The sequence below is a fragment of the Oryctolagus cuniculus genome, chromosome 1, assembly GCF_051225735.1.
Source record: "Oryctolagus cuniculus isolate XC-2025 breed Fujian yellow rabbit chromosome 1, ASM5122573v1, whole genome shotgun sequence".
Lineage (NCBI taxonomy): Eukaryota > Metazoa > Chordata > Mammalia > Lagomorpha > Leporidae > Oryctolagus > Oryctolagus cuniculus.
In genome coordinates, this window is record NC_142867.1 from 113,620,033 (window position 1) to 113,641,251 (window position 21,219).

Here is a 21,219-nt window from a genome sequence, read left to right on the forward strand (position 1 = left end):
ATCTCCAGGTCCCAACCACTGAGCTCGTCATCTACGAAGGCTTCTGATTCAGCAGTCGTGGTGGGACCTGAGAATTAATGTGTTTTTAAACGTTCTACCAATGATTCTGATGGATAGTCAGCATTGAGATGTTGGTTTAGTAATTGTTACATTTGTTGAAGGTTTTGTGCTATTAACTCATTCAATAAATATCAGTGTCCTCCAGACAGTAGTGAACTAGGTCAGGGCTCTCCCTGCCTTCATAGAGTTTATGTGCTGCTGGGGAAGCGGGCAAAGGAATGCGGTTGAACAAGATGTGCTGATGGCTGTGCTGAGCACATTCCATGTTAATCCTGCCAGTAGTGCTGTACTTTTGGAGGAAAGTGAGACTGAGAAAGGTTAAGTAACTTGTCTGAGACCACATGCCCAGGAAGCATTGGAACCTGGTTTGAACCCAGGGTTTCCAACTCTAAAATTAATCCTAATTACTTTTTTCTATTCCCTTTCTCATAACTGTTACCACATTGGCTATTTAAGGCTTAATAAACTCCCAGAGCATATTACATTAATTTCATGTTTGTTTAAGCTGTTCCTTCTTCTTGATTGTGCCGATTATGCTTCAATGATCTGTATTCATTATTCTTATTATATTTATGATCTATTCACTATAGTATATTAGAAAAAACAATGAAAAATCCCAGTACTGGCTTTTGTGACTGTGAGACCTTAGTCAAATTATTTAACATCTCTAAGCCTTACTTTGCTCATTTATTAAAATGAAAATGGGAGTATTTATCTTGCAAGTTGTTTTGAGAACTTAGTGAAATAAGCTATGTTAAAGAGACTGGTACTAAGCAGAGCAAAAAGTTAAGGTCCATAATGCTCATTTCTTTTTATTTTTTATTTTTTTGTCTGCTAAGTTGCTAGCAAAATCATTAAATGGATGATAATATTTTCTCTTTTTTTTTTTTTTTTTTTTTTTTTGACAGGCAGAGTGGACAGTGAGAGAGAGAGAGAGAGAGAGAGAGAGAAAGGTCTTCCTTTGCCTTTGGTTCACCCTCCAATGGCCGCCGCGGCCGGCGCGCTGCGGCCGGCGCACCGCGCTGATCCGATGGCAGGAGCCAGGAGCCAGGTGCTTTTCCTGGTCTCCCATGGGGTGCAGGGCCCAAGCACCTGGGCCATCCTCCACTGCACTCCCTGGCCACAGCAGAGAGCTGGCCTGGAAGAGGGGCAACTGGGACAGAATCCGGCGCCCCGACCGGGACTAGAACCCGGTGTGCCGACGCCGCTAGGCGGAGGATTAGCCTAGTGAGCCGCGGCGCCGGCCAATATTTTCTCTTTTTAAAATTTATTTTTCATTTTATTTGAAAGGCAGTTGTGGAGGGGGAAGAAGTGAGACAGAGAAAGAGAGAGAGAGAGAGAGATCTTCCATCCACTGGTTCACTCTCCCAAATATCTGCAATAGCCAGGGTTGGGCCAGGCCCATGCCAGAATCCAGGAACCAGAAAATCAGTCGAGATCTCCCACAGAGGTGTCAGGAACCCAATTACTGAGCCATCTCCTGCTGTCTCCAGGGTGTGCATTCGTAGGAAGCTGGAATCCAAAGTAGAAGTGAGACTTGAACCCAGGAACTTCAATATGAGATATGGGCTTCTTAACCACTATGCCACTTGTGCACTCCTTTTTTATTTATTTTTATTTTTATTTATTTATTTTATTTGAAAGAAAGAGAAGGAGAGGGAGAGGGAGAGGGAGAGAGAGAGAGACTGGTTCACTCCCCAAACAGCTGCGATGGCCGAAGCCAATCTGAAGCCAGGAGCCAGGAGCTTCTTTTGGATCTCCCACGTGGGTGCAGGGGCCCAAGAACTTGGGCCATCTTCTACTGCCATAGAAGAGAGCCTGTAGCCGTAGCTACAGGCCGTAGCAGAGAGCTGCATCAGAAGTGGAGCAGCCAGGAATTGAACCGGCGCCCATATGGGATGCTGGCATGGCAGGCGGCGGCTTTACCTGCTATGCCACAGGGCCAGTCCCATACTCCTTTTATTTTTTTTTTTAATAGTTATGGATGCTTTTTGCTTTTTGGTCAATGTATTTTTAAGGTTTGGTGTCTTTTAGTCAAATTGAAACAGTTTTCTTACTAATCGTGACTACATATTTGTGAGCATATGCATGGTTACCAAGTGGTTTTAAAACCTTTAATTAGTCTTAGTGTTATGAAAATATGAGAGAAAGGAGATACTCAGAATTACATGACCCAATCTCAGCTCTTTAAAAACTTATAGCCTAAAATAGCATCTAAACTATCTTTTCTTCATTTATCAAAGGGAATATGATATAGAGCAGAATTGGAAATCTTGCTCAAGGGACACAGGAAATCATTCTTTTGTACCATTAATTGTCATGCTACTGTTTCATAGAAGGAGATAAATTATTTACCAAGAGTTGTTGAAATCACCTGTCCCTTCTGTGGGCACCATTGCTAAGTAGGACTCCCTGAGGTAAATGTCCTTTGCCTGGAGGCACACTCACTTAGGCTTTCTTGAACATGATTGCTATTTAAAAGCTCTGATTACTACCTGATATGCTTTTCTTTTTTTTTTCCCCCATAGGTCAGTAAAATTGTATCAAATGTTCCCCAGTTGGAGTTTCTAAACCTGAGTTCCAACCCTCTGAATTTGTCGGTTTTAGAAAGAACATGTGCTGGGTCCTTCTCTGGGGTTCGCAAACTTGTCCTCAACAACATCAAAGCTTCATGGGAGACAGTCCACACGATACTGCAGGAGTTACCAGAGTAAGTCCAGGGAGCAGGGTCAGGAGGGAGCTATGTTGCCACCTGTGTTCATATGTAGAATTACTGCTGATCTCCCATCTCAGAAATACTAGAACTACAGATTGTGTGGAGAAAGAGGCTAGAAAAATGAAGCAATGAGAATGAGGGTAGGAGGGTAATGTAGTAGCACTTCCAATGGAATCCTTGTTCGGTGCTGAGTAGCGCCAAGACATAGGATATGTCATCCTTTGGCTAGAAAATACCCCTGAGAAGCACTTAACACTTCTAGGTCAACTAGTCTTTCTCTGTTTTAATCTTCTGATTACCCGATGTAAGAATTCTGCCTCTGGCCTTTGGAAGGAAGATCATAATATCTCTGAAATATGTTAGCATTTAGATGTTTAAATACCTAGCTGGTCTGATGGAAAATAGGACTTAGTATTCTTTTCAATAATAAAAAAAAGAAATTATACCTTTTTTGATCAGTTTGGAAACCTTTTATCATGTTTTGTTTATATCTCTTTTTTGTAGTTTAAAGAAATATGTGAAGCTGTAGTTTGCCTAAATATTGAAAAAATTATCAAAGCCCTTCAGAATCCTGTCTTACTCCATCATTAGTTCTCACTCTCACTCTAATGAAATTGGTTTCCTCACTGCATGCAAAATCCATCCTGGTAGAATGAGATTTAAAATTTCAGTCCCACTATCTACCATATGATCTATGATGAGTGACCTAACAGTTGAGCTCAACAGCTTTCCTTTTCTATAAAATGGGCCTAATTGTATTTACCTGGCAGAAAGAGAAGTAAAATCTATAATGTATGGCAAAGGGCATGACATAGGGTAGAAACTCATTAAATGTTAGTTATTATTTCTAAACATTTGTTCATTTTGTTTATAGAATTTTCTTCTATCTTCTCTCAATATGTACAAGTCCACCCCCTCCTTCAGGCCATGAATCCTTCTGACTGAAATTTCAATTTCATTGCTATGTTAACTACTATTACTTTCAGTTATTACCACTTACTTTAGTACTTAATCATTTAAGCACAAAATTAATTTAGTACAAGCTTATATCATTCTCTGCTCTCTTATGTAGTGTAGGTTTTCTCTTCCCTGCTATCTTGAGTTACTTTGTGTATGGTAGGCATTTATATATTTACTAACTGAATGAAAATGAGTGTAAAACTGCTTTAACAATGAAATATTTCCTTTTTTTCTCTGCAGTTTGGAGGAGCTCTTCCTGTGCCTTAATGACTATGAAACAGTGTCTTGTCCTTCTATTTGCTGTCATTCTCTTAAGCTACTACATATAACAGACAATAACCTCCAAGATTGGACTGAAATACGGAAGCTAGGAGTTATGTTTCCTTCACTGGATACCCTTGTCCTGGCCAACAATCATCTGAATGCTATTGAGGAGCCTGATGATTCATTAGCCAGGTTGTTTCCCAATCTGCGATCCATCAGCCTCCATAAGTCAGGTGAGATACAGGCTGGCTTTCATTCTACATGCAAATTGATCTGAGCCTGTGTGTGAAGTCCAATGAGAGTATATTTCTTTCAGTCATAGTTCTACCCTTTTAGAGGATGAATTTTCAACATGACATGCAGATGTCTATTGATTGGCTAAGTAGAAGCATTCATTTTCATGAATGGTCTGATAAATATTAAGTGGCAGAGCACTGTTAGCAATTTATATTTTATACGCTAAAAGGGTCATGCTAAGAAAGGAGTGAAGTGAAACTGATGAATCTAAAAGGAAAAGGCAAAGTAAGAAAGGGTACAAAGAATTACCAATGAGGCCATAATGTCCGTACATAATTTAAAGAATCCTGACCCGCTGTGCTTTTTCAAGTGCGCACTTTCCTAGTGTCTGTGTGTAATTGGTCGGCAGTTTATTGCCATCTGATCCCATGGATCATAGGCATGATTATATTTAACTTATTTCCCTTTTTAAAATTAATCAATTTTATTCTTGAGAGTAGTTTTAGGTTTTGTTTTTAATTACTCAAAAAAAAACTTTTTTTTTTTTAATTTAGCTTTCTAACTCTTTGCTTGTGCCTTCAACACTTTCACAACGATTTTCTGCTCCTTGATAAGGAAAGCACGCTTGATCCTGTCATGGACACATTTAGCACACGTGGAACTCCCATGGGCCTTGCTGACAGGTTTTTCATTTTAGACCACCTCATCAGAGCTTTCGATCTCACAGCACAAACCCCTCGACGTCTGCCTGGGCACATGCCACATGCAGATTTTGGTGCCTTGCCAACCTTCTCAGTATAAACAATTCTGTTACCAGGAGTTCCGGACAGTCTGGTTTTGGTGGAGGCTGTATAGTAGGGAGAGAATTGGGCAGAAATTGGGCAGAAAGTAAAGAGAGTCCCCATGCTTCCTACACACCCTCCTCCACTATCAACATCAGCACCAAAGTGGTACATTTGCACCACTTCCATCAGTGAGCCTGCGCTGACACATCATTTCACACCAAGTTCAGAGTTTACATTAGGGTTCCCTCTTGTATTTTAACAAATGTGTAATGCCATGCATCTACCATTGAGTATTTTACAGAATTGATTCACTGCCCTAACATCCCTCTGTGTTCTACATATTCATGCCCCTAACCTTGGCAACCACTGATTTTTTTAGTGTTTCTACAGTTTTGCCTTTTCCAGAGTATTATATAGTGGGAATCACATAGTATGTAGATTTATAGATTGCCTCTTTCCCTTGGTAATATGCATTTAGGTCTTCCATATATCCTCATGGCTTAAAAGCTCATTATTTTTAGTGCTGAATAATACTTCATTTTCTGGATGCAACATATTTTATTGATCCACTCACCCACTAAAGGACATTTTGTTTGCTTCCAAGTTTTGGGGCAATTATGAATAAAGATGCTATAAACCTATACATGCAGGGGGTTGTGTGGACCTCAGTTTTCAGTTCACTTGGGTAAATGCCAAGGAGCGTGATTGCTGGATCATGTGGTAAAAGTATATTTAATTTTATAAGAAACTGTCAAAGTGTCTTCCACAGTGGCTGTATCATTTTGTATGCCCACCACCAATATTGAGCATTCTTCTTACTCTACATCTTACCTGCATTTGGTGTTTTCAGTGTATTGGATTGTAATCATTCTAATAGGTGTGTTGTGGTATTTCATTATCATTCTCTAAGCATGTGGTGTTATACATCTTTTCATGTGCCTACTTGCCACCTGTTTGTCTTCTTTGGTGAAGTGTCTGCTCCATTGTTCAGTCAAGCTATTGATTTCTTATTGTTGAAGTTGTTTTTTTAATTTCTGACTGATATATACAAATTATACATATTGTGGGGTACCATGTGATGTTTTGATGTATGAATACATTATGTCACGTTCAAATCAGAGTAAGCATATCTGTCTCATCAAAGATTTATCATTTATTTGTGATGGATATTCTAGCTTTCCTTTTAAGATATGTAAAATTTGAAATAATAATACCTTTAAAGGGAAAATTCTGCCTTTTAAATATATATGTATACACATACACACATGCACACATGACATTATCATTACCTAAAATCACCAGATTGTGCAATGGAACACCTGAGCTTCTTTGTCCTATCTAATATAACTTAGTACCCAGTAATCAACCTTTCCCCACCCTCCTTCCCTCTACTCTCCCCAGCCTCTGGTAACCACCTTTCTACTCTCAACTTCATGCGGTCAACTTTTTTAGATTGCATACATGGGTGAGATCATACAGTACTTGTCTGTGCTTGGCTTAGTTCACTTAACAGAATGTCCTACAATTCTATTCATATTATTGCAAATAAGAGGATTGCATAGTGGCTGCATAGTTTCCCACTGTGTATACGTGTGCCCCATTGTCTTTATCCATTCGTCAGATGATGTGTACTCAGGTTGTTTCCATTCCTGGCTGTTGTGAAGAGTGCTGCAATACACATGGGAATGCAGAATTTCTTTGGATCAGGGTGATTCTTGCCAGAGTGAGTTCGTGTCCCTTGTGCATCCACTCAGTGGTGGGTTGCTGGATCATAAGGTAGTTCTATTTTGAAGAAACTCTATATTGTTTTCCAGAATGGCTGTGATAATTTGCATTCCCACCAACAGTGTGCAAGGATTCCCTTTCCTCCACATTCTTACTAGGGCGTGTTACCTTTCGTCTTGTTGGTCTTAGCCATTCAATAAGTGAAATGCTCATTTTGGTTTTGGTTTGTATTTTTCTGATGATCAGTGATACTAAACATTTTTTCATGCACTTGTGGCCATATGCATGCCTTTCTTTGAAAAAATGCTTAGATCTATCACCCATTTTAAAAAATTTTATTTTTTTATTTGAAAATCAGAGTTACAGGGAGAGAGGGAGAGACAGAGGACAGGGAGACAGAGATCTTGCATCCTCTGGTTCACTTCCCAGATGGCTACAATGGCCAGGGCTGGGCCATGCCAAAGCCAGGAGCTAGGAGTTTCCTCTGGATCTCCTACATGGGCATCAGGACCCCAAACACTTGAGCCATTTTCAGTTGCTTTTCTCAGGCCATTAACAAGGAGTTGAATCGGAAGTGGAGCAGCTGGACACAAACCGGTACCTGTATGGGATAGAGGCATCGCAGGCAGAGGCTTTACCCTCTACACTACAACGGTGGCCCCAGCTCATTTTTAAATTAGTTTTTTTGTCTTTGAACTGAATTCTTTACATATTATTAACTCTGCCAGATGTTTAACTTGCAAATGTCTCCTCCCATTCTATACGTTGTCTCTTCACTCTGCTGATTGTTTCCTTTGCTGCACAGAAGCTTTTAGTCTCATGAAATCCTATTTATCTATTTTTGCTTTTTTTCCCCCATTTGGGATCTGAGCCAGTAAATTCTTGCCCATTTCAGTGTCCTGAAGCATTCCCTCTGTGTTTTATTCTAGTAGTTCATAATTTCAGGTTTTATCTTCAGGTCTTCAATCAATTTTGAGTTGAATTTTTGTATATGGTAAGGGACAGGACTCTGGTTTTGTTCATCTGCATGTGCATATCCAGTTTTTCCAGCACTACATGTTGAAAAGTCTGTTCTTCTCCTTTGTCAGAGAAGAGTTGACTGTAAATGTGTGGGGTTGCTTCTAAGCTTTCTATTCTGTTTTGTTGGTATATGTATCTGTTTTTATGCCAATATACTGTTTTACTTATTATAACTTTGTAATACATTTTAAAGTCACGTAGTGTTATGCCTCCTGCTTTGCTCTTTTTGCTAAAGATTGCTTTGGCTATTCAGGTGTTTGTGTGTGTGTGTGTGTGTGTGTGTGTGTGTGGTTTAGGATTTTCTTCCCTAGTTGTGCGAAAAATATCATTATTATTTTGATAGGAGTTGCAATGACTCTGTATTTGACTTTGGATAATATGGCCATTTTAACTCTATTGACTATTCCAATCCATGATTGCAGAATGTCTTTGTATTTCTTGGTGTCCCCCCTGAGTTTCTTTCATGAGTGTTTTATAGTTTTCATTGTAGAGATTTGTAACCTTTTTTTTAAAAAAAGATTTATTTATTCGCTTGAAAGTCAGAATTACACAGAGAAAGAAGAGACAGAGAGAGAGGCAGGGGGTCGGGGAGGGAGAGAGAGAGAGAGAGAAAGGTCTTCCATTTGCTGGTTTACTCCCCAGTTAGCCGCGATGGCCAGAGCTGCACCAATCCAGGAGCCAGGAGCCAGGATCCAGGTGCTTCTTCCAAGTCTCCCACATGGGTGCAGGGGCCCAAAGACTTGGGCCATCTTCTACTGCTTTCCCAGGCCATAGCAGAGAGCTGGATCAGAAGTGGAGCAGCTGGGACTTGAACTGGTGCCCATTTGGGATTCTGGCTTCACAGGCAGCGGCTTTACCTGCTACGCCACAGCACTGGCCCTTTTCACCTTGTTTTTAAAAGTCTGGTTAAGGTTATTCCCAGATATTTTTGTTTTGTAGCTATTTGAAATAAGATTTTTAAAAATTTTCTTTTCCAGATAATTTGCTAGTGGGTATAATAGCACCATGGATTTTTGTATTTTGATGTTTGTATCTTGGGACTTTTCTCAATTTATTCTTAACTGTAGTAGTTTTTTGATGGGGCTTTGAGATTTTCTATGTATAAGTTATGTTATCTGCAATAGTGACAATTTGACAGTTCTTCCTCTCCAATGTGGATACCTTTGGTTTCTCTTTCATGCCCATTCACTCTGACTAGGACTTCCAGTACTAAGTTGAATAAAAGTGGTGGCGATGGGCATCCTTGTCTTCTTCAGATATTAGAGAGAAAGCCTTCAGCTTTTCCCCATTTAGCACGATGTTAGCTGTTGACTTGTTATTCATAGCCGTTATTATGTTGAGGTACATTATTCTGTTAAGAGTTTTTATTATGAAGGTATGCTGCATTTCATCAGATGTCTTTTCTGCATCTTTTTAGATTAATGTGTTATTTTTGTCTTTAATTTTGTTGATGTGGTGCACCACGTTTTGTGATTTGCCTTTGTTGAACAGTCCTTGTATCCCTAGGATAAATCCCTTTTGATCATAATGAATAATCTTTTTAATGTGCTATTGGATTCAGTTTGTTGGTATTTTGTTGAGGATTTTGCATTTGTGTTCATCAGGATTTGGGTCTGTAGCTTTATCTTTCTGTTGTTGTATCCTTTTCTAATTTTGGTGTTAGAGTAATGCTGGCCTCATAGAATGAGTTTGGAAAAATTCTCTCTTCTGATTTTTAGTAATTTGAGAAGAATTGGTGTCAGTTTTCTTTAGGTGTTTAGTAGAATTGAGCAATGAAGTCATCTAATGCTGAGTTTTTCTTTGTTGGGAGCCTACGGACTTTTTTGGGAGACAAAGAACAGTCTGAGTGTCTTTTTTAAACTACTGATTCAATCTTATTACTTGTTATTGATCTATTTGAGAATTATTTTTCTTTATGATTCAATCTTTATAAAGTAACTTTACCAAGGAATATGTCCACTTCTTTTAGGTTATCAAATTTGTTGGTATATAATTGTTCAGAGTAATCTCTAACAATCTTGTATTTCTGTAATGTTAGTTATAATGTTTCCATTTTCATCTCTGATTTTATTAAAATAAAAAAGTACTTTTCCTCCAACAGTAGAGACAAGGGCTGTAAACAATAATCAGATCTCAAAATGTCAATTTCACTCATATACATTAAATTTTTTGTACTCTGTTAGTTACCATAGATCAGGGAAAACATATATTTGTCTTTTGGGGAGTAGCTTATTTTGCTAAATAGAATGGTTTCCAGTTGCTTCTGTTTTGTTGCAAAGGATAGGATTTCATTCTTGTTATTGTTGAGTAATATTCCTTAGTGTATGTATACCACATTTTTTATCTAGTCATTGGTGGATAGACATCTGATTGTTTCCAATTCTTAGCTATTGTGAATTGAATTATGGAAGCAACCCAGATGTCCATCAACCAACCCATAACTGGATATAGAAAATGTGGTATACATACACTATGGAATTTGGGAGTACAGATAGTTCTTTCATATGCTGATTTCATTTCATTTGGGTAAATCCCCAGGAATGAGATGGCTGGGTTATATGGTATATCTAGAATTTTCATCTTTTTGAGGAATCTCCATACTATCTTCCACAATGGCTATATTAGTTTACATTCCTACCAACAGTATTTTAGGGTACTTTTCTGCCCACATCCTAGCTAGCATTTATTGTTTTTTGACTTCTGTATGATAGCCATTCTAATGGGGTTAGATGAAACCTCATTGTGGTTTTTATTTGCATTTCCCTGATGGCTAGTGATCTTGAGCATTTTTGCATGTGTCTGTTGGCCATTTGAATTTTACCATTTGCAAAATGCCTGTTCAAGTCCTTTGCCCATTTCTTAACTGGATTGTTCATTTTCTTTCTTCCTTTTTTTAAAGATTTATTTATTTATTTTAAAGGCAAAGATACAGAGAGGAGGAGAGAGACAGAGAGGGTGAGATCTTCCATGTGCTGGTTCACTTCCCAAATGGCTCCAATGGCCGGGGCTGGGCCAGGCCAAAACCAGGAGCCAGGAGCTTCTTCTAGGTTTTCCATGCAGTTGCAGGAGCCTAAGTACTTGGGCCATTTCTGCTGCCTTGCCAGACACATTATCAGGGAGCTGGATTGGAAGTGGAGCAGCTGAAACTTGAACCCAGCACATATATGGGATGCTGACATTGCAGGCAGAGGCTTACCCCCCTACGCCACAAAGCTGGCCCCTGGATTGTTCCTTTTATTGTTGTTGAGTTTCTTGAGCTCTTTATAGATTCTGGATATTAATCCCTTATCAGTTGCATAGTTTGCAAATATTTTCCATCTTTCTCTTGGTTGCCTCTTCACTTTGTTGATTGTTTCCTTTGCAGTGTAGAAGCTTGTTAGCTTGATGTAATCCCATTTGTCTAGTTGTTGCTTTTATTGCCTGTGCTTCTGGGATCTTTTCCAAGAAGTCTTTGCCTATGCCAATGTCTTGCAAATTTTCTCCAATGTTCTCCTTTAGTAATTTGATGGCATTAGGTCATAGATTTAAATCCTTGATACATTTTGAGTTGATTTGTGTATAAGGTGTAATGTAGGGATCTTGTTTTATATTTCTGCATTTGAAGATCTAATTTCCCTAGCACCATTGCTTGAAGAGACTATCATTTCTCCAGGGATTAATTTTAACTCCTTTGTCAAAGAATGGTTGTAGATGGCAGGATTGACTTCTGGGGTTTCTATTCTGTTCCCTTGGTCTGCATGTCTATTTCCATGCCAGTACCAGGCTGCTTTGATTATAACTGCCCTGTAACATGTCTTAAAATCTGGTATTGTGATGTTTCCATCTTTGTTTTTGTTGTTTAAGATTGATTTAGATATTCAGGTTCTCTTGTGATTCCATATGAATTTTAGCCTCATTTCTTCTAGATCTGAGAAGAATGTCATTGGTATTTTGATTGGGATCACATTGAATCTGTAAATTGCTCTGGGCAGTATGGACATTTGGATGGTATTAATTCTTCCAGTCCATGAACATGGAAGGTTCTTCTGTTTTTGTGTCTTCTTTTATTTCTTTCTTTAATGTTTTCTGATTTTCATTGTAGAGATCCTTCACCTACTTGATCAAATTTATTCCACAGTATTTAATTTTTTGGTAGCTATTATGAATGATACTGATCTTAGAAGTTCTTTCTCAGCAATGGCATTGTCTGTTTATACAAAGGCTATTGATTTTTGTGTGTTGATTTTATATCCTGCAACTTTACCAAACTCTCTTATGAGTTCCAATAGTCTCTTAGTGGGTGGAGTCTTTTGGTTTCCCTGTATATGGGATCATGTCATCTAAAACAGCGATAATTCAGCTTCCACCTCTCTGATTTGTATCCCATTGATTTCTTTTTCTTACAATGGCTCTGGCTACAACTTCCAGAACTATATTGAGAGGGCCAGCACTGTGGCGCAGCAGGGTTAACACCATGGCCTGAAGCACCGGCATCCCATATGGGCGCCGGTTCTAGTCCCAGCTGCTCTACTTCCAATCCCACTCTCTGCTGTGGCCTGGGAAAGCAGTGGAAGATGGCCCAAGTCCTTGGGCCTCTGCACACATGTGGGAGACCTGGAAGAAGCTCCTGGCTCCTGGCTCCTGGCTCCTGGCTTCGGATCAGCGCAGCTCCGGCATTGCAGCCAACTGGGAGTGAACCAGCAGATAGAAGACCTCTCTCTCTCTTTTTCTTTCTCTCTGCCCCTCTCTCTCTGTGTAACTCTTTCAAATAAATAAATAAATCTTCAAAAAAGGACTATATTGAATAGCAATAGTGAAAGTGGACATCCTTGTCTGCTTCCAGATCTTAGTGGAAATGCTTCCAGCTTTCTTCCCGTCCCTTCCCTGCCCTGCCCTTCCCTTTTCTTCCTCTGTTACAATCTTCCTTTTTGGTTAAGAGATTTTTTTGTAATAGTGTGTTCGGATTCCTTGCTTGTCATTTTTTAGTGTGTCTGTTATAGATTTTTCCTGTGGTTACCAAGAAGCTTTCAGAAAAGTTCTTTTAATTATAGCAAGCTATTTTGAAATGATAGCAACTTAACACTGATTATAAAGATAAAAGAAACAAAGAATGAAAAACATAAAAAAGTAAAAAACTCTACACTTGTATTACATCCCCCCTTACATTTTGAATTTTACATCCTTCTATATTGCCTACCTATCAACTTATTTATGTAGTTATTATTTTTAATTGTTCAGTTTTTTAGTTTTGTTACTAAAGATACGAATGGTTTGTGTACCATGTCTATAATATTTGAGCACTCTTTGTTCTGTGTAGTTACTGTGACTGGTGAGTTTCTGATACTTTCAGATATTTTCTTCTTACTTTCTAGCATCTCTTTCTTTCAGTTTGAAAATCCATTTAGCATTTCTTGTAGGACAGGTCTGGTGGTGATAAACTCTCTCAACTTTTGTGTGTCTGGGAATGTCTTTATCTCTCTTTCTCATTTAAAAGATAGCTTTGCTGGATATAGTAGTTTTGGTTAGCAGATTTTTCCTTCAGGGTTGTGAAAATCTCCTTCCATTCTATCCTGGCCTGTACGGTTTCTGCCAGAAAGTCTGCAGTCTGGCAGGTTCAGACACCTTTATTTGTCATTTGCAGCTCTGAGAATCCTTTATCTTTAATCTTGGAGAGCTTGATTTTGTCTTGGGATAGACTTGTTTGAGTTGAATTTGACTTTCTTTAGGTTTTGGATTTTTATTTTTTAATTTTTTTATTTATTTATTTATTTTATTTTTTGACAGGCAGAGTGGACAGTGAGAGAGAGAGAGACAGAGAGAAAGGTCTTCCTTTGCCGTTGGTTCACCCTCCAAAGGCCGCCGCAGCCTGCCTGCTGCGGCCGGCGCACCGCGCTGATCCGATGGCAGGAGCCAGGTACTTATCCTGGTCTCCATGGGGTGCAGGGCCCAAGCACTTGGGCCATCCTCTACTGCACTCCCTGGCCACAGCAGAGAGCTGGCCTGGAAGAGGGGCAACCAGGACAGAATCCGGCACCCCGACCGGGACTAGAACCCGGTGTGCCAGCGCCGCAAGGCGGAGGATTAGCCTAGTGAGCCGCGGCGCCGGCCAGATTTTTTTTTTTAATATCATTTTTTCCTTTTGCTTCCTGAAGTCCCTCTTGAACTCCAATAATTTATATATTTGCTCTTTTAAGTTTCTCTGTTAGAGTATTGAACCTTTTCTCTGTGTTCTCTTGAAGCTCATTGAGTTTTCTTAAAACAATATTTTGAATTCTGCATCTGTCTGCCTGAGGTTGGGTAAGGGATGAAGGCAGTCCCTTGGCCATCTGTGCTGACAGCAAGCCGGGTCTTGGTGTCTGGGTCTTGCAGCTGCCGTGTCCTGCACAACCTGGAGGGTGTGCACTAGGCCCATGTGAGGCTGGTAGTGATGTAGGCTGAAACAGGATGGCATCCTACCCAGCTGCCCCTACCTGATGCTGGGTAGATCTAGAGGCTGTGCCTACAAGTTCTGGCCTGAGGGTAGGAACCTTGGCTCTCTCAGTACCAGGTCACAGCAGCACTGGCACTGAGCTCCAAGGCAAAGCCTTAATCTTACTCTCCTGTCCTGCTCTCCTGCAGTTACAATCTTAATCCTGCTGTCTGCCTGAGGTTGAAGGAGGGTTATGAAGGCAGTCCCTTGACCACCCAGGCTTACACTAAGCTGGGTCACAGCTGAGCCATGGCCGTGTGGGCGTGCCCCATGCCTGAATGTGCCTGCCGGGTCCATCCCACTGTGGTGTACTGTTTCACCTGTTGTCGGGGCAGGTCTAGAGGCTCCATCTGAGGATAGGCGCCTTTGGACTGTTTCTGGTGCTGGGTCTTACCATAACAGGCCTGGCACAGAGCTCCAAGGCAAAGTCCTGTACTCACATTCTCACCCCAGTCCTCAGTAGCTCTAGTCTTGCTCCACTCTCTATCTGCAGTAGGGACAGGAGTTGGGGAGGGCTTTCTGGCTTGAAAGTGTCAATTTTGTTTGGTCTGCAAGAATAGGCCTAGGAGCATGGGCTGTGGGGTCCTGTCTGGGACTGTGTTTTGCTGTGGAGGCCTGGTACTGGGTTTCTTTTTCTTTCTTTCTTTCTTTCTTTCTTTCTTTCTTTCTTTCTTTCTTTCTTTCTTTCTTTCTTTCTTTCTTTCTTTCTTTCTTTTTTTTTAAGATTTATTTAATTTATTTGAAAGACAGAGTTACAGAGAGAGAGAGAGAGAGAGAGAGAGAGATCTTCCATCCGCTGGTTTACCCCCTTGATGGCTGCAGCAGCTGCAGAGCTGTGCCAATCCAAAGCCAGGAGCCAGGAGCTTCTTCTGGATCTCCCATGTGGGTGCAGGGACCCAAGGACTTAGGCTGTATTCTACTGCTTTCCCAGGCCATAGCAGAGAGCTGGATCAGAAGAGAAGCAGCCGGGACTAGAACCAGTGTCCATATGGGATGCCGGAGCTTCAGGGCAGGGCTTTAACCCACTGTGCCACAGCGCCGGCCCTGGTACTGGGTTTCAATTCTTAGGTCTGGACTTAACTCAGTCTCCTTCCTTGCAAGTGAGAGCAAGGTGTTATTCTCCCCTGTTTGCTGCTTGGAGCTGGGGGAGGGGTGATATAAACTCCTTCCTTTGTGACTTTTTCAATTCATCTTTTCTTATTATTGTCCTAAACCAGGCACTGTCGTTTCTCACCTAGCTTCCTTAATTCTTATGGGTTTCTTGCTATGTTAACAGCTGTTCACATTGGTGTGCTGTGGGGAGAGCATCCCGGGAGCATCTTACTCTGTTGCTATCTTGCTTCTGGTCCCCTTACTGTTGAGGTTTTGTGTGTGTGTTTATGCGTTTTAATTTTATTTATTTATTTGAAAGGCAGAATTAAAGAGAGGAAGAGTGAGAGAGCGAGAGAGCGAGAGAGAGAGAGCTCTCACCCTCTGGTTTACTCCCAAGAAGGCCACAGTGCCTGGCATTTGGCATTTGAACCGGCACCCATGTGAGATGCAGATGTTGCAGGAGGTGGCTTAATGCACTGTGCCACAACACCAGATCTGATCTGCCTATTTCTTAAAACAACTACACAGCTAAAAAAAACTAAAATTGCATAAACTTAGTTTAATTTACCTTAGGGTTATTAGAATAGGCACTAAGTTTTAAAGATGAGTATTTGCACAAGGAAGCTGTTGTTGCACAATTTCCCATACCGTGGTCCATCTCTATGCTTTTCCTAACTGGAAATGCCATTACAAGGGAACAGCATGGTTGTGACTGGGAGTGTTTTTGTACCAGTGCCTTCTTAAGTTGCTCCTCTGCCTTTAGCCGGCTAATGGTTGATGGAAATGGAAAGGGACTTTGTTGTTCCCTGAAATGTGTTTAATAAGTTGTAAAATCGACCAGCTTCATTATTACCTGAATATTTTTCCTACTTGGACCTTTCCCTGAATTAGAAGTCGAGTGTTTTGGATGATACATGTGCACACAGGTATAAGGACAATTTCATTCAGAATTATTGGTACAAAAATATTAATTTGCTGCATGTTATCCTTATTCAAAGGTTCAGGTTTTTTGTTTTTGTTTGTTTTAACTGTAATGTTAGATATTTCCCCTGTCACCAACATGACGACGGTGTGGAACTGACAGTACTTCCTTTCTGGTTCTGTTAACCATGCCCCATTTCAGAAGTTGTCAGGTACAAATCTGAGGATGGCACATCAACTGTGATCACTAGTTACACTCTGTGAGCCGATATGTGAGGAAAATGGGTTGGTCCTGTCACTTTTTAAAATTATATAATCTTGGCACCCGCCCAGTTCACTGAAACTACCAGTGACCCTCCTTGTTAGCCATTTTGGTAGACAGTCAGTGGGAAGGAGCTGTCTCTCCCTGACCACTAGGGTCGCATACAGAGAGAGGCTATGGGGCATGTTTATGGTGTTTAATTGTATTCTACTCTTTGCTTCACTGAAGAAAAACCTCAGGCTCTCTAATTTATGATCATTTTAACATTTCATAAATTATGGAAGTAATTTTTTGCTTCATTTATCTTCTGATTCGTGTGCTTTTCTCGATTTACTCTAATAATATTTTTCTCAAATTAGGTTTGCAGTCTTGGGAAGACATTGACAAACTAAATTCATTCCCCAAACTTGAAGAAGTGAGATTGTTAGGAATTCCTCTTCTGCAGCCATATACCACTGAGGAGCGGAGGAAACTGGTGGTAGCCAGGTCTGTTGTCCGTTTTTTTCTGCTTTCTTATTATGTCATTAAAGGGCCCATGCACTGTTGTGGGGGAGGGGTGCCCCATGGGTTTATCCACCGTTTGAGCAGGATGTACATGGAGGAGCGGCTTCTGTAGCTCCGAATCCTGCCTGAAAGGGATGCAGTATGGCGAGGAAAGCATGAGATGTAATTGGCCTGCCAAGACCTCTGACAGATTCTCTCACAGATCTATTTTTGTGTTATTCAATATTTAGAATATTTGAATAAAATTTGAAATCACGAAGCACAAGTCTACACATAACATGGAATCTGTCACAGTTGTCCTTAATTTGTCTGCTACCGTAGTGGCTTTTTCAAGTGTAATTACCTGAAAGCTGGGCTATTGCTCTAGTGTTAAAGCCAAGAGAAGAGAATCTATGTGTTGCCCTGGGATAGAGATGGACTGCTGTAACTTTTGTCTGCATCCCCTGACTCCTCTGGCCTTTCGTGTCTCGGATTCTGCCCCCACTGACTCCTGGGATTTCCCATGAGCATTTGTTTTTGTCTGAACCTTCAGCAGAAATAGAATTTCAGCTACATTGCTGAATTGGATGTGGACATGGAGCTTGGCTTTGTCCTCTTTGTGCATTATTTATATTAGTTTTGGAAGGGGAGCAGTAGGCCTTACTGTTCCCAAAAGAAGAGTGATTCTTTAAACTGGGTATTGATCTTTCTGACCAGCTAATGCCTAGCAGATCCGTGAGTACACATTAATAACTCACTAAAGAAAAACTGTCAGCATGCTTTTCTTTTAAGAATATTAAGTCTTACAGTAGGCTCCTATACTTTATTTTCTTTACACAATACTTTTACAAACATAATAAATTAATTCTTAAATTTTGTACTCAAATTGTACTAATTACTCTGTAGATCTGGGCTATTTAACTAGGTAACCACTGAACATGTATGGCTGTGAGCACTTGAAATATTTCTTACCTGAACTGAAATGTGTTATTGGTGTAAAATAGACACTGAGTTCTAAATACGTTATATGAGTAAAAGAACGTGAAAAGCAACACATTAAATATTTTTAATATTACCTGCTGAAACGATTATATTCTGGATATATTAAAGTAAGTACACATATTAAAATTTGTTTCGTCTGTTTTGTTTTCACTTCTCCAAGATGGCTGCTGGAGAATTTAAAATTGCATTTGTGGCTTGTATTGTATTTATTTAAGTTGGGCAGTGCTGCCTAGAATCTTATTTGGAAAGGTGAAATATAATTATGAAGGTCAGTTTTACATCCACATATGAAACTAGGTTTTGTCCTTTATTTTTCTGTCACTTTGGTTCATGTTTAGTAGCTGCACACAAGCAGAACTACATCAAACATGTACTTTCAAGAGAATAAGACTGGGCCTCAGACCAGTTATTTTTATTTCTAAAACTAAATATTTTTAGTAGTTTAAAAATGTCTTTACTTGCAGATTGCCTTCGGTTTCCAAGCTTAATGGCAGTGTTGTTACTGATGGTGAACGAGAAGATTCTGAAAGATTCTTCATTCGTTACTACGTGGACGTGCCGCAGGAAGAAGTGCCATTCAGGTAGAGAGTCTCTTGTCATCTCCCTAAGATGCTTCAGAGAGTGTTGAGGCAGCGCAGGAAGTACTACTTTAGAGCAAAATCTAATAATCTGTTATTGGATCCTTCTTAGAGGCCTCTGATAATAGCTTTTTTAAAAAAAAAAAAAAAGAAATACAAAAACAAACCTATTTTATCTCATTTTCCACAATGCGTTTCCTCTAGCCTTGCACTTACAGTAAGAACAACTGAATGAGTATTTCACTAACTCAAATTACTAGTCCACATCATCAGTTCCTTTTGATCCTCTTCATATTTTTGAAAACCTACCCCCAAAATTGGTCTCTTCACTCATATTGCCTCTACTTTTAGGAAAGACTGAATTCTGCAGAATGGAAGATTGGCAAATGTGTAGCAGGCTCATTTACTATGAGAAAAGGCCTGGGAGATAAGCATGTATCATTATGCATATTTTTGAGGGTGCATTATTAATACCCTATTAATGTAAAAGGAAAGTAGCAGGTATTTGGCCGGCGCCGCGGCTCACTAGGCTAATCCTCCGCCTTGCAGCGCTGGCACACCAGGTTCTAGTCCCAGTCGGGGCGCTGGATTCTGTCCCGGTTGCCCTTCTTCCAGGCCAGCTCTCTGCTGTGGCCCGGGAGTGCAGTGGAGGATGGCCCAAGTGCTTGGGCCCTGCACCCCATGGGAGACCAGGATAAGCACTTGGCTCCTGCCATCGGATCAGCACGGTGTGCCGGCCGCAGCGCGCCAGCCGTGGTGGCCATTGGAGGGTGAACCAACGGCAAAGGAAGACCTTTCTCTCTGTCTCTCTCTCTCTCACTGTCCACTCTGCCTGTCAAAAAAAAAAAAAAAAAAAAAAAAAGGAGCAGGTATGAAACAGGAAAATAAACAAGAAAGACTAAAACGGGTTGCTAGTTGTTGTTCACTAGAATTGCTTACCAAAAAAGTTATTTGTTTTCCTTCCTTAATGATTTTAAGAATGATATCACTTTTAAAAATCAACTAAGAACAGCCAGGTGCAGATACTGTATCTTTTAACAACCTAAACATATTGGGTTGAACCATGTGAGATATTTTTAAGTTAAAAAAAATGGCCCAGTATTTATATTTTCATGTAGTTCCATCTAACGTATTAGTGGAAGAAGTAAATGTTCTAACTTTGAGCATAAGTGTATCATTATAGTTTACTTAACTCCATTCTGTTACAAGGAGATGACACTGGTATAATTATCCTATTGTGCATTTATATACTAGTTGATACTTTTTTAAAAGATTTATTTTATTTATTGGAAAGGTAGAGTTTGAGAGAAGGAGGAAGTGGGGGTGGGGAGAGAGAGAGAGAGAGGCCAGGACTGGGCCAGACTGAAGTCAGGAGCCGGAAGCTTCATCTGGGTCTCCCTCATGGGTGAGGGGCCCAAATACTTGGGCCATCTTTTGCTGCTCTCCCAGGTGCATTAGCAAGGAGTTAGATGGGAAGTAGAGTAGATACCCACTACCCCACAATGCTGACCCCTAGTTGATAAACTTCAATCATGAGAGGATTTATTGCAAGGGCATTGGGGAAGCTGAAAGAATCACTGGACGGTATGAGGAAGCTTGCACAGGCCCCAAGAGAGACAATGACAGCCCTGGTGTCAACTCATATTCTACTTCTTTTATCACTTCTGGCACTGTCATCTCTAGACACGGTAGTGCTGGAATCGACCACTGGACATTTGCAACAGTGTCATTGGATCTTTGATTCTCCTATGAGTGTTGAAAGTAATCTCTCACTGACCTTTCCTTTTCCATTTGAAAATATTTTTCACATAACTACTGTGTGGTTGATGATGCCCCAGGTGCAGTAATGAAAATGAACAGTGTTCTACTAATATGGAGCTCACATTCTGCTGGGACCTCGCACTGACCTTTACCTTGTCCCCAGGAGTCAGAAATCTACATGAGGCCCACTGCTTGGATATGTTTAGGGCATGTGCTCACACTCTGTCCCAAGACATGAGAGGGATTATCTGCTCCATTCTCGCTCTTGTGGTAAAAGGTAGAATATTGGCTGGCGCCACGGCTCATTAGGCTAATCCTCCGCCTGCGGCGCCGGCACCCCGGATTCTAGTCCCAGTTGGGGCGCCATATTCTGTCCCGGTTGCCCCTCTTCCAGGCCAGCTCTCTGCTGTGGCCAGGGAGTGCAGTGGAGGATGGCCCAAGTGCTTGGGCCCTGCACCCCATGGGAGACCAGGAGGAAGTACCTGGCTCTTGGCTTCAGATCGGCACAATGCACTGGGCTGTAGCGGCCATTTGGGGGGTGAACCCACAGAAGGAAGACCTCTCTCTCTCTCTCTCTCTCTCACTGTCTCACTGTCTCACTGTCTAACTTCCTGTCAAAAAAAAAAAAAAAAAAAAAAAAAAGGTAGAATCTTGTTTCCCTGATCTTGGGACTTTCCCCCAAGCATGAACAATTTGACAAAAATAATATACACTGTAGTCTGTCACTTGAACTCTCCAACATCTGTGCCTTGTTTTCTCCATAGTTATATATATTTTTAAAGGTTTTATTTATTTATTTGAGAGGTAGAGTTACAGACAGAGAGAGGGAGAGACAGAGAGAAAGGTCTTCCATCTGCTGGTTCACTCCCCAAGTGGCTGCAATGGCATGAGCTGGGCCAATCTGA

General features: G+C 40.6%; 1 protein-coding gene across 15 annotated transcripts in view; it reads left to right on the plus strand.

The window, feature by feature from the left end:
• Positions 1-21,219, plus strand: part of TBCEL (tubulin folding cofactor E like) — a 91,121-nt gene that overhangs the window by 32,866 nt on the left and 37,036 nt on the right. For 13 of the 15 annotated variants that reach the window (XM_008260555.5, XM_017343003.4, XM_070047302.2 and 10 more), the window contains 4 exons: positions 2,589-2,770; positions 3,977-4,233; positions 16,850-16,976; positions 18,440-18,556. In XM_008260555.5, coding sequence (XP_008258777.1) covers positions 2,589-2,770; positions 3,977-4,233; positions 16,850-16,976; positions 18,440-18,556 — 683 coding nt within the window. The remainder of the gene's footprint in view (positions 1-2,588; positions 2,771-3,976; positions 4,234-16,849; positions 16,977-18,439; positions 18,557-21,219) is intronic. The other 2 variants (XM_089313738.1, XM_089313739.1) reach the window with 1 other exon arrangement.